Source organism: Orycteropus afer, unplaced genomic scaffold, assembly GCF_000298275.1.
Source record: "Orycteropus afer afer isolate SDZICR_OR568_19922 unplaced genomic scaffold, OryAfe1.0 scaffold00036, whole genome shotgun sequence".
NCBI classification, from domain to species: domain Eukaryota; kingdom Metazoa; phylum Chordata; class Mammalia; order Tubulidentata; family Orycteropodidae; genus Orycteropus; species Orycteropus afer.
Genome location: NW_006921623.1, coordinates 10476970 through 10490976, shown reverse-complemented (window position 1 = coordinate 10490976; position 14007 = coordinate 10476970). Strand labels below are relative to the sequence as shown.

General features: G+C 43.8%; 1 protein-coding gene across 1 annotated transcript in view; it reads left to right on the top strand.

Annotated features, from left to right (window-relative positions):
* Window positions 1–14007, top strand: part of NCAM1 (neural cell adhesion molecule 1) — an 87793-nt gene that overhangs the window by 63534 nt on the left and 10252 nt on the right. The window contains exons 15-16 of the mRNA XM_042780352.1: window positions 5846–5970; window positions 7248–7425. Of these exons, the coding sequence (XP_042636286.1) occupies window positions 5846–5970; window positions 7248–7425 (303 nt within the window). The remainder of the gene's footprint in view (window positions 1–5845; window positions 5971–7247; window positions 7426–14007) is intronic.

The following is a 14007-nucleotide window of genomic DNA, read 5'->3' as shown; positions in this document are numbered from 1 at the left end:
CACACACAAGTAAAATTTTGGTGAAGATAATTCAAAAATGATTGCATCAGTATATTAACTGGAAACTTCCAAAAATGCTAACTGGATTCAGAAGAGCGTGTAGGACAAGGGATATCATTGCTGATGTTAGAAGGATCCTGGCTGAAAGCAAAGAATACCAGAAAGGTTTACTTGTGTTTTAATGACTGTGCAAAAGCATTCAACTGTGTGGATCGTAACACATTATGGATAGCATTGAGGAGAAGAACTGGAATACTGGAACACTTATCCGTGCTCATGAGGAATCTGTACATAGACCAGGAGGCTGTCATTCAAACAGAACAAATGGATACTGCATGGTTTAAAATCAGGAAGGGAGTGTGTCAAGGTTGTATCCTTTCACCACACTTATTCAATCTATGCTATGCAAATAATCTGAGAAGCTGGACTATATAAAGAAGAATGGATCATCAGAATTGGAGGAAGACTCATTAATAACCTGCAATATGCAGGTGACACAACCTAGCTTGCTGAAAGTGAAGATGACTTGAAGCACCTACTGATGAAGATTAAAGACTACAGTCTGCAGAACGGATTATACCTCAACATAAAGAAAACAAAAATCCTCACACCTGGACCAAGAAGCAGCATCACAATAAATGGAGAAAAGATTGAAGTTGTCAAAGGTTTCATATTGCTTGGTTCTATAATCAACACCAATGGAAACAGCAGTCAAGAAGTCAGATGATGTGTTGCACTGGGTAAATCTGCTGCAAAAGACCTCTTTAAAGTGCTGAAGAGCAAAGATGTCTCTTTGAAGGCTACGGTGTGCCTAACCCAAGCCATGGTATTTTCAGTTGCCTCATATGCTTGTGAAAGCTGGACAATGAATAAAGAATACCAAAAAGAGTTGATGCTTTTGAGTTGTGGTGTTGGCAAAGAATATTGAAAGTACTATGGACTGGCAGAAGAACGAACAAATCTGTCCTGCAAGAAGTGCAGCCAGAATGCTCCTTGGAAATGAGAATGGCCAGACTTCATCTCACATATGAGATGGTCATGTTGTCAGAGAGACCATTCCCTAGAGAAGGATGTTATGCTGGTAAAGTGGAGAATCAGCAAAAAAGGGGAAGACCCTCAACAAGATGGACTGACACATTGGTTGCAATGATGAGCTCAGGTGTAACAAGGATTGTGAGGCTGTCGCAGGACTGGGCAGTGTTTTGTTCTGTTGTACACAGGGTCACTATGAGTCGGAGATGACTCAACTGCACCTAACAACATCAACAACAACAAACACCCTGGACCTGCTGTAATTTTTGTTATGAGACTCAGACACCCAGCAGCCATTTCCTGATTCTAGGACTTCTGGTGACAGAAGGGAAGGGTATGAGGCTGACTTAGATTTAAGGGCATGGTAGACCAGTAATTACAAAGGAGGAATGTGCAATCTACATGGCCAGAAATAAACATTTCAATTATGGTTTATTGAGGAATGTCACGGGACCTGCCTATGATATATTTGGACTGTATGTGACTTCATATTCTGTCTGTTTTTTGGTTTTTTGTTTGTTTGTTTTCTTGCATACATGATTTGTATTCTGCTAGAAAATACCAGAACTGTCTAGCATTTCATATGTGTTATTGGTGAAGCTTATTTTTAAGATACTGCTGTTTTGGTCTTTAGGTACAAATATTTTGGGGGAAAATTTTGACTCCTGGCTGAAGCTATATTCCAAGGGTATAATTAACCCCAGTGGTTTTCTTGGAGCAACCTGTGGATTGCTGCTGAATTGCAAACCAACATTTACCAATAATTACAATATTGGTTTTTCTGAAATTGCCCATAATGATTTCAATCAGAGCAGCCATCTCAGAACAGAGTGCACATTGGGACCCTCTAAATAATTTCCTCTGCTAATGTGGTCAGTAAAGCAGTGAGTCTCCTGAATGCCAAGGTCCAATTCTCCTGCACCAGCTCCTCCCTCAACAGACATGGCTGAAGCCTCCTTTGCATAGAGAGCTTAGAAAATAGTTTCTTTAGCCCTGTTTCTAATCTTTAAAAAAAAAAAAAGCTGACAGTAAACATTTGAAGATGAATAAGGTAATTAATTAAACAAACATTTACTTCCCACATCTTAATATACTTCCAGCAAGTTCTGTGGCCACAAAGGTGGTCAGATTCTGTATGCTGTTAAATGAGTATGACCTTGCTTTAGAAATAATATCAAAAGAGACATTATGTTTCTGACCAAGGGCTCCATCATTTTTAAAAAAGAATTCATAATTATGTTGTTTCTTTCAGCAAACAAACCAGGTCTTACCCACTTTTGAAACTTCATTACCTATTAGATTACTTGATACCTGACCCCCTACCATTGAGTTGATTCTGACTCATGGCGACCCCCATTGGGTTGCCAAGGTGGCAAATCTTCACCGAAGTAGATTGCCTCATCCTCCTTCCATGGAGCAGCTGGTGGGTTTGAACCACCAACCTTCTGGTTAGCAGTCAAATGCCTTAGTCACTACATCACCAGAGCTCCTTTTACTTGGTACCTCTACCAAACCAAACACACTGCCGTCTAGTTGAATCAACTCGTAGCAACCTCCATTGGGTTTCTGAAGCTGTAAATCTTTACAGAAGTAGGTGGTCCCATCTTCTCCCATGGAGCAGCTGGTGGGTTTGAACCGCTGACTTTCCGGGTAACAGTCAAATACCTTATCCACTATGAACCAGAGCTCCTTTTACTTAGTACCTAATAGGTACTTAATATGCATTTGTTGAATAAACCATATTTAAACCATTCTAAATTATATACCTGAACGTTATATGATATAAAATGATCTGAATTCTGTGAAACAATACATGTATGTCATAGGAACGTAATCGTCACTCAGATAAAATGGTAGCATATTAAGTGTTTTGACTATGGTAGTTTTAGTAGTTTTTCTGTAATCCCAATTATATTTGTTTTTCTGAAACAAATCCAAAGATGAGAGAGTATCTTCATCAGAACTGTTGGTTTCTGCATTGCTTGCTTGGAGAAATTTTTTTCATACTAGCTGCAAAGAAACTTGGGATCTCTTTTTTGAAAACTAAGTGTCTCTGAACAGTTTGGGCCTTAGAGGTAGCAAATTGTTGATCTTGGGGTGCATCTCCCTAAAATTAGGCAAATGTCACATACTTCTTTTGTGTTCTATCTTCCACAATTATCACAAGAAGTAACAAAGATATGATTGGTAGTCCCTCCTAAGTTCAAAGGCTGTCATGTCACAGTGCTAACAGAGCTCAAAATCTGCATCATCTAGTACAGTGCCCAAATTTTGCACATGTGGGGTCTGAGGCTATGACTTGTCTAAGGTGACAGACAGCCTGTGCTGTACTGTGGCATCCTTAGCATTCAGTTTTAGAGATCTTCACAAAGGTCAGGGAGAACATCTCTTCTAAATAGATATCCACACAAACCAGAGTTCAGAGTGTTCTGCATTCTTGATTCCGCCTTTAGGAACTCACAATTCCAGGGAGAAATACTAAGGAAAGCACAGGCAGAACAGCCCCTGTGGACTAATCTCTATATGCGTGCAGGGAGATCTTGGGGGAAGGGCTGGTCTTCACCTTGACAGATTTGTAAGAAGGCCACTGATGCCACTTGATGAAATTACCTCCTCCTTAGAGCCAATAGACCATTCATCATGAGTTAGCAAATAGACCATTCATTACAGATTCTGAGTGCAGAAAGTTATGATAAACATCCATTCCAAGGCCATCTAGGTGACCAACCTTTCCAGTTTGCCTAAGACTAACAGGTTTCCTGGGATTGCTCTTTTACTGGAGGATTTTTATTGCTAAAACCTGGACAATTCCAGGCAAATCAGGATGAATTGATTACTGTAACTCATTAAAAGAATAGAATTTCTGAAGTTCTACTGTGCCTCCTACTTCAATTTGCCCAGTATTGGGGAGTCACCATACACCTCCTTAACATTTTTGAGTTTCTTTTTAGCACTGAGTATTTATGACAATAGGGACACAACTGAATTATCATCTAAGTCTTAGAATGGTCCAAAAGAATTTGAAACACCTACATACCTGGACACTATCTGAACCAATTTTGAAATGTGTTCTACAGAATAGCTGGGGCCAGGAGCTAGATAGGGGCTTAAGTCTGCCTGAAGCCCAGTTGTCTTTTTGTTTGTCTTTTTTTTTTTTTTTTTCTGAATTACTATTTAAGGAAACAAATAGCAAGCACAATCACCCTAAATATTGTCCCCCTCAACATCAAGATTATGTGTCTTCCCTGATGTAGTGTTTATGTGTCCCCATTATTACTGTTTCTCAAACTTAATGTGCACATAGTTTAAGGGTCTTGTTAAAACACAGATCTGCATCTCTAATATGACCCAGATGTACATTCCACTGGCCTGCTCTCTGTAGCAGGGTTCTACATGAGATTGCTTGCTCTCTGGTTCCTCCTAGTATCAAAGGGAGGAGCAGGCACTTGGCCATTTCCAACGTGGCTGAATGAGGAGGGTGGGCTAGACTCTGACTTTGCCAGAAGTCTCCTTAGCAACGGCCAAAGGTGTACTTTTAGTAGGATTAGGTCCAAGGCCTAGTGACAAGCCCTTGTGTCACATATCTGTGATTCTCTCTGGCAGAGAGCAAGCCAGGGTGGTCCCCCAGAAGGTAATTATTTTGTGGCCTCTACAAGTTTTCTGAAGGTCCCTAAGTGGCACAAATGATTTGTCCTTGGTTGCTAATCTAAAGGTTGGCACTTGAAACCCTCCCAGTGGCACCGTGGAGGAAAAGACCAGGCCATCTGCTTCTGTTAAGATAACAGCCAAGGCAGCCACATGGAAGAGTTCTCCTCTAACACATGGGGTCATCATGAGTCAAATGAACTTGATAGCAACTCACCGCAATAAACAGGTTTTCTTTCTGAAAGAGATACAGAAAGCTCTTCATAGGAAGCGCGGGATTCCCAAGGCGTTCTATCTTTTTAATGTTGAATATCAGATGTCGTCTCACCCCATTGCTTTTGGTGGACACTAATGAAGTAGTAAAGCCAGCCCAGCCCTGGGTTTTGTCCCAAACAAGCTCATCTCCCTTCCCAATATTAGATCTGCAGTGCTCCAAGCTGATCGTACACTGCAAATAAAAAGAAACTGACTTTTTTCTGTTGATAAATGCTAAACACTTTTTTTCCCTCTCTCCTCTCACAAAGAAAAAGACTTTCACAAAGTGCCAGGGATTATCGCTCAGTCAGTAGGGCCATAAAAACTGAATACTCTCAGGAATTGTGCCTGTGGCAAATCGTGGTTTATTTAATCGCAACTGTTTTTTATTTTAATGAATCTAAGCCATAAAATTTAATTCATGGAAAATTAATCCCAAGGAGGCAGCACCCCACCCCCCCACACACACACCCTAGGCTGAGTCATGTATCCAGGGAAGAACCTGGACTGTTTTGAAAAATTATTTCGTGGGTGTAGATTTTCAGCTCAAACACTTAACATTTTCCCATATTTCAGGCTGTCCATCTCAAAATGTCTCAGGCTTATGAAAGTTCCATCTGCAGTTTTAAGAGCAGCTGAAAAGGAAACTGCGTGCCAGTGAGAGAGGGAAAAATAAGACTGTAATAGGGAGAGTGTTCTCCAGAACATTCCCAAAGGGCATTCCCAGATTGAGCCAAGTCCAAGGCATCTAACTAGAAGTCACAGTTTTATATTTATTGCTTTTTAATAACCATTTGAATTTCTGAGAAAGCAAGAAAAGAATCCAGCCCCACCCATCACTACATCCCATTCTGCTGGACTTGCTTTTCAAGTTGTGGATGAGAATTTCACGTGAATTAACTGGCTGTTTCAGGGGAACCCAGCGCACCTAAGCTCGAAGGGCAGATGGGAGAGGATGGAAACTCTATTAAGGTGAACCTGATCAAGCAGGATGACGGCGGCTCCCCAATCAGACACTACCTGGTCAAGTACCGCGCGGTGAGTGCCCACCTTCTCCAGCCTTCACCCCAAGCTCTGCAGCCTGTGGCACCCTCCTTATTGGTCAGCAACAGCACAGAGTCCAGGTAGGGCAGGGCCAGGACAGAAACTTGCTCTGTGTGTAATTACATCTGCTTCATGCACCTGGTCAGGGTTTTAAATCCAAAGACTGACCTATAGCTGCTATGCTGTGTCTACGCTGGGATCATTTTAAAACCTCTAAAATGATTGTACTAATGCCAAACTTAAGCCACGATTGATTTTTCTATCTCTTGAAGTTTTCTGCAAAGTTATTTGGCCATTATCTAGCTTTTTTTTTTTTTTTTTTTTTTAAATGAACAATGTCTGAATAGCTCATAAGAGCTATCTTTTATGAAGTTCTAATCCTGCCTAATGATGAGCCTGGCATTAAGCCTTCTCTTCCCAATCTAGCTTACCGTCCATCTAAGATTTTCATCACTTCCCTTTAAATTTATAGCCCCCAAATTGAGAGTTACTCTTTTTTTAAGGAGATGAGGAGCTTTAGGATGACACCTGGCCGTTGCCCACCACCACCAATTGCTGAGGCTTAGAGGCAATATCTGAGATCTGAAAATAGCCTCTTGCTAAGGTTTCTTAGTAATAGCAAATAATGAACCACAGAGCAGTTTTCTTTCTTCAGATACACAAAAAAGGCTACTAGGAATACTTCTCAGTTGGTAGACAAGACCTTTCAATCCATTCGGCTCTTTTTCTCACTTAATTGCTAAGTAAGGTATAACCTGGCATAATGGGAAAAGCCTCGGGTGCTCAATAAATGGTAGTTTTTATTTTTAATAAAACCTCTGGAATCTGCACCGTGTTCATGTATCAAGGAGGTGGCTTGCACACCAGAATGTGACCAACATGCTGAAATATGGCCAGAAACATATTTGTGTTATTACTTTCTAGAACAGTCCTTATGCATTTATACCCAGCATTCTCTAGTGTGGTTAGGAAGGTAGGCAGTGCTTGAGCCCCTGCTTGCCCTGAAGGTTAAGGGGCATTGACGGATTAGCCTCGTGCCACACTGGTATCTGCTGTGTATTTGCAAACACAAACAGTTGACCTTCTGACGTGTGTAATCCTTAGGATTTATCAGGCTGGTAAAGAATAAAGAATATCATTGCTTTTAATTTTTATTATTTTACACTAACAGTTATTGACTCCCTTAAGTTCTGCCCATTAACCGGTCTTCTAGCATTTGTACCTAAAGTTCTCTGGTATCTTCTGTCCTTCTTGCCGGTTTGTCCCAGAAGCTGTCCTCCGAGTGGAAACCAGAGATCAGGCTCCCCTCAGGCAGTGATCACGTCATGCTCAAGTCCCTCGACTGGAACGCCGAGTATGAGGTCTACGTGGTAGCTGAGAACCAGCAGGGAAAATCCAAAGCAGCTCATTTTGTGTTCAGGACATCAGCCCAGCCCACTGCCATCCCAGGTATGCACCCCTCTGCTTTCTGTTAGTCTCCTGCTTTGAATTAATGCACAAGTGCTGCACCTCCTAATGTGCCTGAACAACCCTGACAATTTGCTTGCTTACAGCCATCCTCATGATTGGTTGCCCATGCAAAGCTTAGTTTGCTTTGTACCCACTGTGCAGTGGGTTAAGATGTACTGTCCCCTAGGAAGAGGTCCTGCCTTGAAGGACTAATGCTAAGCCGGTCCATGGGACCTTCAGATGAGAAGACCCCCAGCTCCAGCCGAGCCTTGGAAGCTGGTTGAGTAAGGATCCTTCTTGAGACCTAATCTGCCATCTGCCATCTCATACAAGGACCATAGAACTATTGTCGAGTGCTTCCTATCGATGCTTGCTTCTCTGCACAACTATGGTCCAAACCTCTTCTCTGTGGTAGTCCCAAGAGAAGAAAGAGATGAGGCCAGTAAGTTAGAAATACTGTCTTCCAAGGGCCTTTCAGTTGAAACAAAGATTAAATTGAACCACTTGAAACAGAACAATTAAAGTCTGCTCAAGACTATGATGGGAGCCATTCTCCTAGGAGATGCAGATCTGTCTCTAGGGATCCAGAAGCAGCTCAAGTGTGGGAATAAAGTGAGAGCTTTGCTTTCTGGCCCAGCTAATTTTTTGTTGGTGGCCAATCTCCTTTAATGACCAAATCCTTCAGGACAAACAGAGGTCTTCAGCATTACTCTGTGCTTTTCCAGACCATCCAGTTGCCAACCATAGGCAGGAGAGGTGGGCATAGGATATAGCTGCAACTTGGTAGAAGGAACCCCATAACTCTCTGCCCTGTTCCAGTATGGTAGGAAGATGGTCCGCTCTCCTGATGGCCTGGCCCGACCCCCCAACATGCCTGCCCTGCCTATAATGCTTGCCCAGGCTCTTGGCTCAGTTGTCACGATTGCTCTTCCTGCAAAGAGACAGGCCATCAAGGATGCAGGCTGCCTGCCACACAGGCTGCATGTGTGAGAGTGGGCTTAGTCGAGCAGCAACAAAACAAGAGTTCAACGTGTGGTTTGTGTTGGCCGTTTGTATATGAATGTGTATGTGTGGAAAACGTGCGGGGTCCTCCAGGGAGTTGACAGGTGATTTTTAAGCTATAGACCAGAAGTGTTGATTCATCCTCGCCTCTACATTGTCAGGAAGTCTCCCTAGCACACGCTGGGGGTCTCTGCAGGGATTGGGAAAATGGTCAGCGATGATGGCAAGTCGCATGGATGCGACTGCAAGAAGTGTTCATGTTACAGCTTAATAGCATATCGAAGTTCAGGTGACCCCGACCTTCCCCAGCCCCTTCTTTCTCTGCATTCTGAAGTTGATGGTTTGATGTGAGCATCCAGATCCATCTGGCCTTTAGTGGATAATGCTTAAGAGCTGGGGGAAAGAGAGGCTGGAGTAACCCCTTTGCAGCGAGACAGATTTCTTACTTCATTTGTTCCCTGGGGCAAGACTTGATGGATAAGCAGGCCTGCAGGTATGCCCATGCTGGGTACCACCAGCAGCATCAACTTCTGGGATTTGGAGAACAGAGGAGAGTTCATATATCAGAGACAAGAATTCTGGGGAGACCTTGACCTCCATTGTCATGTTCCAGTTAGGACTCTGCTTAGGACCCTCATTAGGACCCAGGCACCCAGTGAACCCAGAGAGAGTTAGAGATGATGTTCATCTGGTCCCCAAAGCCTCCATGGCTCTACTGCACAGGTCTTGGAAGGTACTCAGAGTAGTTCTGTGCTTGGTTGGACTTTCCTGACCGTTGTATTGGGATCTGGGGATAAAACCTCTGAATTGCAACATGTTCATTGATGATGGAGTTCTCTGGTCAGCAAAATGGTGGAAGGTGAAGGGTGCAGAGCTAGATTTTCTTCAGTAGTGCTATGGGCTAATGGGAACTGTGCAATAGGACAAAAAGTCCAAAAAGGTTGTTCCCTATCCCCACACATGATTTGCTCTCAGGTAGTGCAGTGATCGAATGCATCCCTACCACCACATGTGAAAAACAATGCTCAGAGACTAGAAGACTATGTTAGGCTCGTTGATGGACCTAACAGAGGCTTTGCCTTAGTGACAGGTAACACTCTCCTGATCAACCTCTTACATTGTACTGTGGAGGCTTCTGTTCTGTCACTTTAATTTCATTTGCTCGCTGACCCCTAACCCCCAAGTTAACCCTGCTGTGCTGCTTCTGGCATTGCTGAGCTTCTGAACTGGCCTTATGGTATTGACACTGCACTGACCTCTCCTCTAACCTATGTCAACTTAATTTACTAAATTAAATTAACCTTGGATTCTTGCGTTTTCTACATTTGACCTAATTTTTTTTCTTTTTATCTATTTTTTTCTCTGTTTCTGTCTCTACCTTCTCTTTCCTTCTCCCCCCTCCCCTTCTGGTGTCTGCCGTCACACATGTCACCTTGGACGTCACTGGGACATCCCCACTGCACATTTGTTTTTAAACAACCACATTGTCTCTGGGGACCCATTGTTTGACACCTGCAGCAACCTTGGGAGGCTCCTCCGCGTCCTACACCTTTGTCTCATTGCTTTTCTCTGCAGTGACTCTTCTCTTGCTCTGCTAGGAACTTGAAAACAAAAATTAAATTGCTTAAAAGGCCAATTCCTATGAGAATGATTAGTGCCCCCTTTGGACAAACCCTCCAGGACCACCCCAGCCACAGCCACAGTGAGCATTCTGTGTGGAAGAGGAAGGTTTTGTCATTGGAAAAAGATTGACCTCCAGACATTTTACCATTCACAGATATTTTATGCCACATAGGAAGGAGCTTGTCCCCTTTCTAATCACAGTAAAAAATTATTTGTGAGCTCTATTTTTAAAACACTGTTTAAAAAAGAAAAGCATCCTGCTAGATTTCCAGAGAAATTTCTGCCTGACTGCTACTTACTGCATTTTCTGTCCTTACCTAAAAAACATGTAGCAGAAAAAGATTTCTATGCACCTTCTAGAACTTGCATCAGATTGTTTAAATCACCACATACTCTTGCAGTATGGCTCCACGCTCCTCCTGCCCTTCAGCAAGTAGTTGGCTTTGCTTTCATTTAAGTGCCCATATTGAGAGATCCAGGTTGCTTTGATTCTCCTGAGCATTTTGCTGATACAATGGGCAAATTTAAGTCACCCTATTGCCCATGCACAGTGGCAGAACTCAATTTGTTGGCTGTTTTCTGGGGCCAATGAAACATTCTGGGAAGTGCTCTGGTCCTGGTATCAGATACCTTACATGTGGCTCTGAATGAGGTCAAGCTGTGATGTGCCTGACACACGTTGAGCTTTGTAAGTGCTTGTCTCCCAGGCTGGGTGGTTATGCCTAGCTGTATGGCATGTGGCACTAATTCACACAGAGCCTCTGGGTCTTGGGGCTCGTGGTCCAACAACCACACTCACGTTTCCACTATAAGCATCAGCCCACTAGGCTGGAGGTATCCACTGTGAACCAGGTATGAATCATGCTGCAGAGCAGATAGGCCACTCCCAGACTGCCCAGCCCCAGAATGTGAATAAGTATGGACTCAGTCAGCCTGGCAGGACTTCCCAAATGCCCCAGCCTTCTACAAGTCAGTTGGCTGAGTGACATTTCCACAATTCTCATGAAAAGCCAGCTACTCCTCTCTGCTGTTGATAAGTAATTCTCTCCATGTACCAAGGAGAGGAGGGTAGGGTATGTTTGTTAAGGTGCCACACTGAGCCCAGGGGTGACTCCTGCTCAGTAACTTCAGTGTGTGTGTTTGGGGATGCACCTTTTACAGAGTAAAACTCCCCCATTTCATTGTAGTCACATATCATTCTACATATCTCATCTTTGAGCATTTCTTCAGATGTTTGACTTTTGTTCTTTATTTTTTTTCTGTTGTTAATTTTTTTAATGTTCAAAGACTAGCCAACTACATTGGGCTGTTCCCTTTGGGAATCCCAAATGACTCCACGCTATCCATGCTCTGTGGAGCTGAGCCCCCTGCCATGTGGGCACACAGCAGTGTTCACAGTGCTCCCAGTGTAAGGGCCACACCAGACACCAGGGACAACACACGGCTCTGTGGCTTGTGCAGGGCAGGGGTCCCTCATCTCAGCCCCATCTGCTTCCAAGCCAGCCAGGCTAGCATGAACCTCTGTCCCAGAGCCCCTGACCTCACTGCAGACCAGAGCTGTGGAAGCAGATCCGGTTCTTAGGCACGGTGCATAGGGGCAGGAGAAGAAAATGATGCCTCATGGATTTGCCATAAGAATCAAAGATCAGTGAGCAAGAGTTGTAGTGAGAACAAGAAGAGGTTCATCTTCGTGCAGTTGATCCAGCCATGTCCTCCTGGCTCCCACCATGTTCCTGTGACCATCATGGGCAGCAGGCATGTGTATTCACCCCAGGAGGGCCCAGCTCAGGCTCTCCCTCAGCCCTGCCCCCAGTCCCACCCACAAGTAAGGGACGATGCCAGTGTTTCTGAAGGAACCTTTTGGAGATCTGGCCCCAAGTGTCGGGAGGGCTGACATGACCCTGTCACCTGAGCACACCCCAGGGGCAGGCTGAAGTAGCTTTGGGGATGTTACCATGGGGACCATTCAACCAACCCCATGGTTTATCACAGTATGTCCTTGGGAAGATAGCATTAGTGCTCACCCAGACCCACTAGACACTGAGTTCTTCATGAAGGCAAGCCCCCAGCCTCCCAGGAATCCTTAAGACAAAGGCTTTCTTGAGACCCCTGCAGGAGTGAGTGCTCTCCACTTTCCCAGCCACCCCTGCCTCTGCACCCTGCATTAGTGCTGTCCACGTGCCACAGACCATGAGGTCTCTGCTTGTTTGGGGAATATTTATACAGCAGGTTTGGATCACATTTTTCTACTAATAAGAATGCTAACATTGTTGTGTAGATAATCAGCGAGGCCTTTATGAAGTTTACATCTTTGCATTATTAAAGGAAATAACAGTTCATGTGAACTCACCAATGTGTTTTGATTTTGTTTAATAATCATGTGCTCCACAAAGTATCAGAAATCTTTTCTCTCCACCTCACATTGATTTAAATTGTACCCAAAATCCTGTAGCCTGATTAATGGAGTTTTAGCCAAAGGAAATACTTTCTAATGGGGAACAATATGTTTTTCTCATCTGTCTTAAGAGCTGTTATGGGTCATTGGGTCCTTGGACTTTCCTAGGTGCCAGAAGGAACAAGGAGGAGAAAGTGCCTTTGCAGAACCAGGGAGGTGGTCACCTTGGGAGCGGGAGCACACTCTAGGTCACCAGATGCACAACTCTGTGTAGGATGGTCCCCTGATTTCACAGCGGCCTTTACTCTCCCTGGCAGAGGCTGCACAGAGTAATCCTGTAACACACAGAATCTGAGAGAAGTTTCTCTTTGGCAAACTATTTCCTGTTTGTAAGCCTACTCATTAGATACCTCCTGAGACCAGCCATCTGCTTAGCAGCTTCTGGGAAGAAGCAAGCAGACATGTAGTGGGTTTACAGGTAAACCAAGACCACATAACAGCCTGACAGTTCTAAGAACCCAGCAGCCCAGGCCAACGGGCATGGGAGGTGTCAGGTCTGCTGCCCAAAGGTCCAGTGGCACCATGACTCAACCCGCCCAGGCATCTGTAAAATGGGAGAATTGTATACCTATGGTACAACATTTAAGAGTGGAGGCACGTAAGATCCTAGTCTTGGGGCAAGCCTGTTCCTTCCCATCCCAGGAACCACAGAAGATGGACAGCCCCAAGCTTCCTAATCTCACTATTCAGGGCAGTGCTGACCTCTGAGCTTATGAAGGAACTGCTCCTATGATACATTCTTTGTATGCATGGTCCAGGGCAAGTTAGTCAAATAAGGTCAGGAAGAAAATCATGGCAAAGATAGATCCTAGAAGGTGGGGGTTCTTTTTTCTTTTGAAAAATGTTACATAAGATATAGGAGGTCACCTTTGTCCTTCTAGCTTTCCTAAACTAAACATTCTGTAACATCCACAGAGAGATAATGAGCATTGACTGGACTTGAATACCCTTTCATCTATATCCCTGCAGCTCCCTTATTTATAGCTTCTCTTAGTAAAAGGTATGAGCATTCTCCCTCCAGCTCTAGGAGCATCTCGGTTCCTCTAGACTCAACAGTGATGAAGTGGGTGGTGCCTCTTTCTTTCAGGGATATCTTTGCTTTCCTCCCATCTGTCCAGTATAGGTCACCAGATGAGACTGCACAGTTCATCCTTGTGTAGATAGATAATCAGCGAGGTCTTTATGAAGCCTATACCTTTGCATTATTAAAGGGAAAAAACAGTTCATATGAACTCACCAATGTGTTTTGATTTTATGTGATGACTGTGTGCTCCACAAAGTATTAGAAATCTTTGGGTGGCAGATCATAGGAGCAGCTGTTAGTCACTGTAATGCAAAAGTAGACCAGCAAACCCAGGAACAGTGGCCCTCATTCTAGTGTGCAGAAAGACAAAGGTGATCTCCTGTATCTTATGTAACATTTTCCAAGAGATGCCAAGAGTACTCACTCATGTCCTGATTTGTGGGCCTCACTCCTAGAGATTCTGATTCAGTAGAATTAG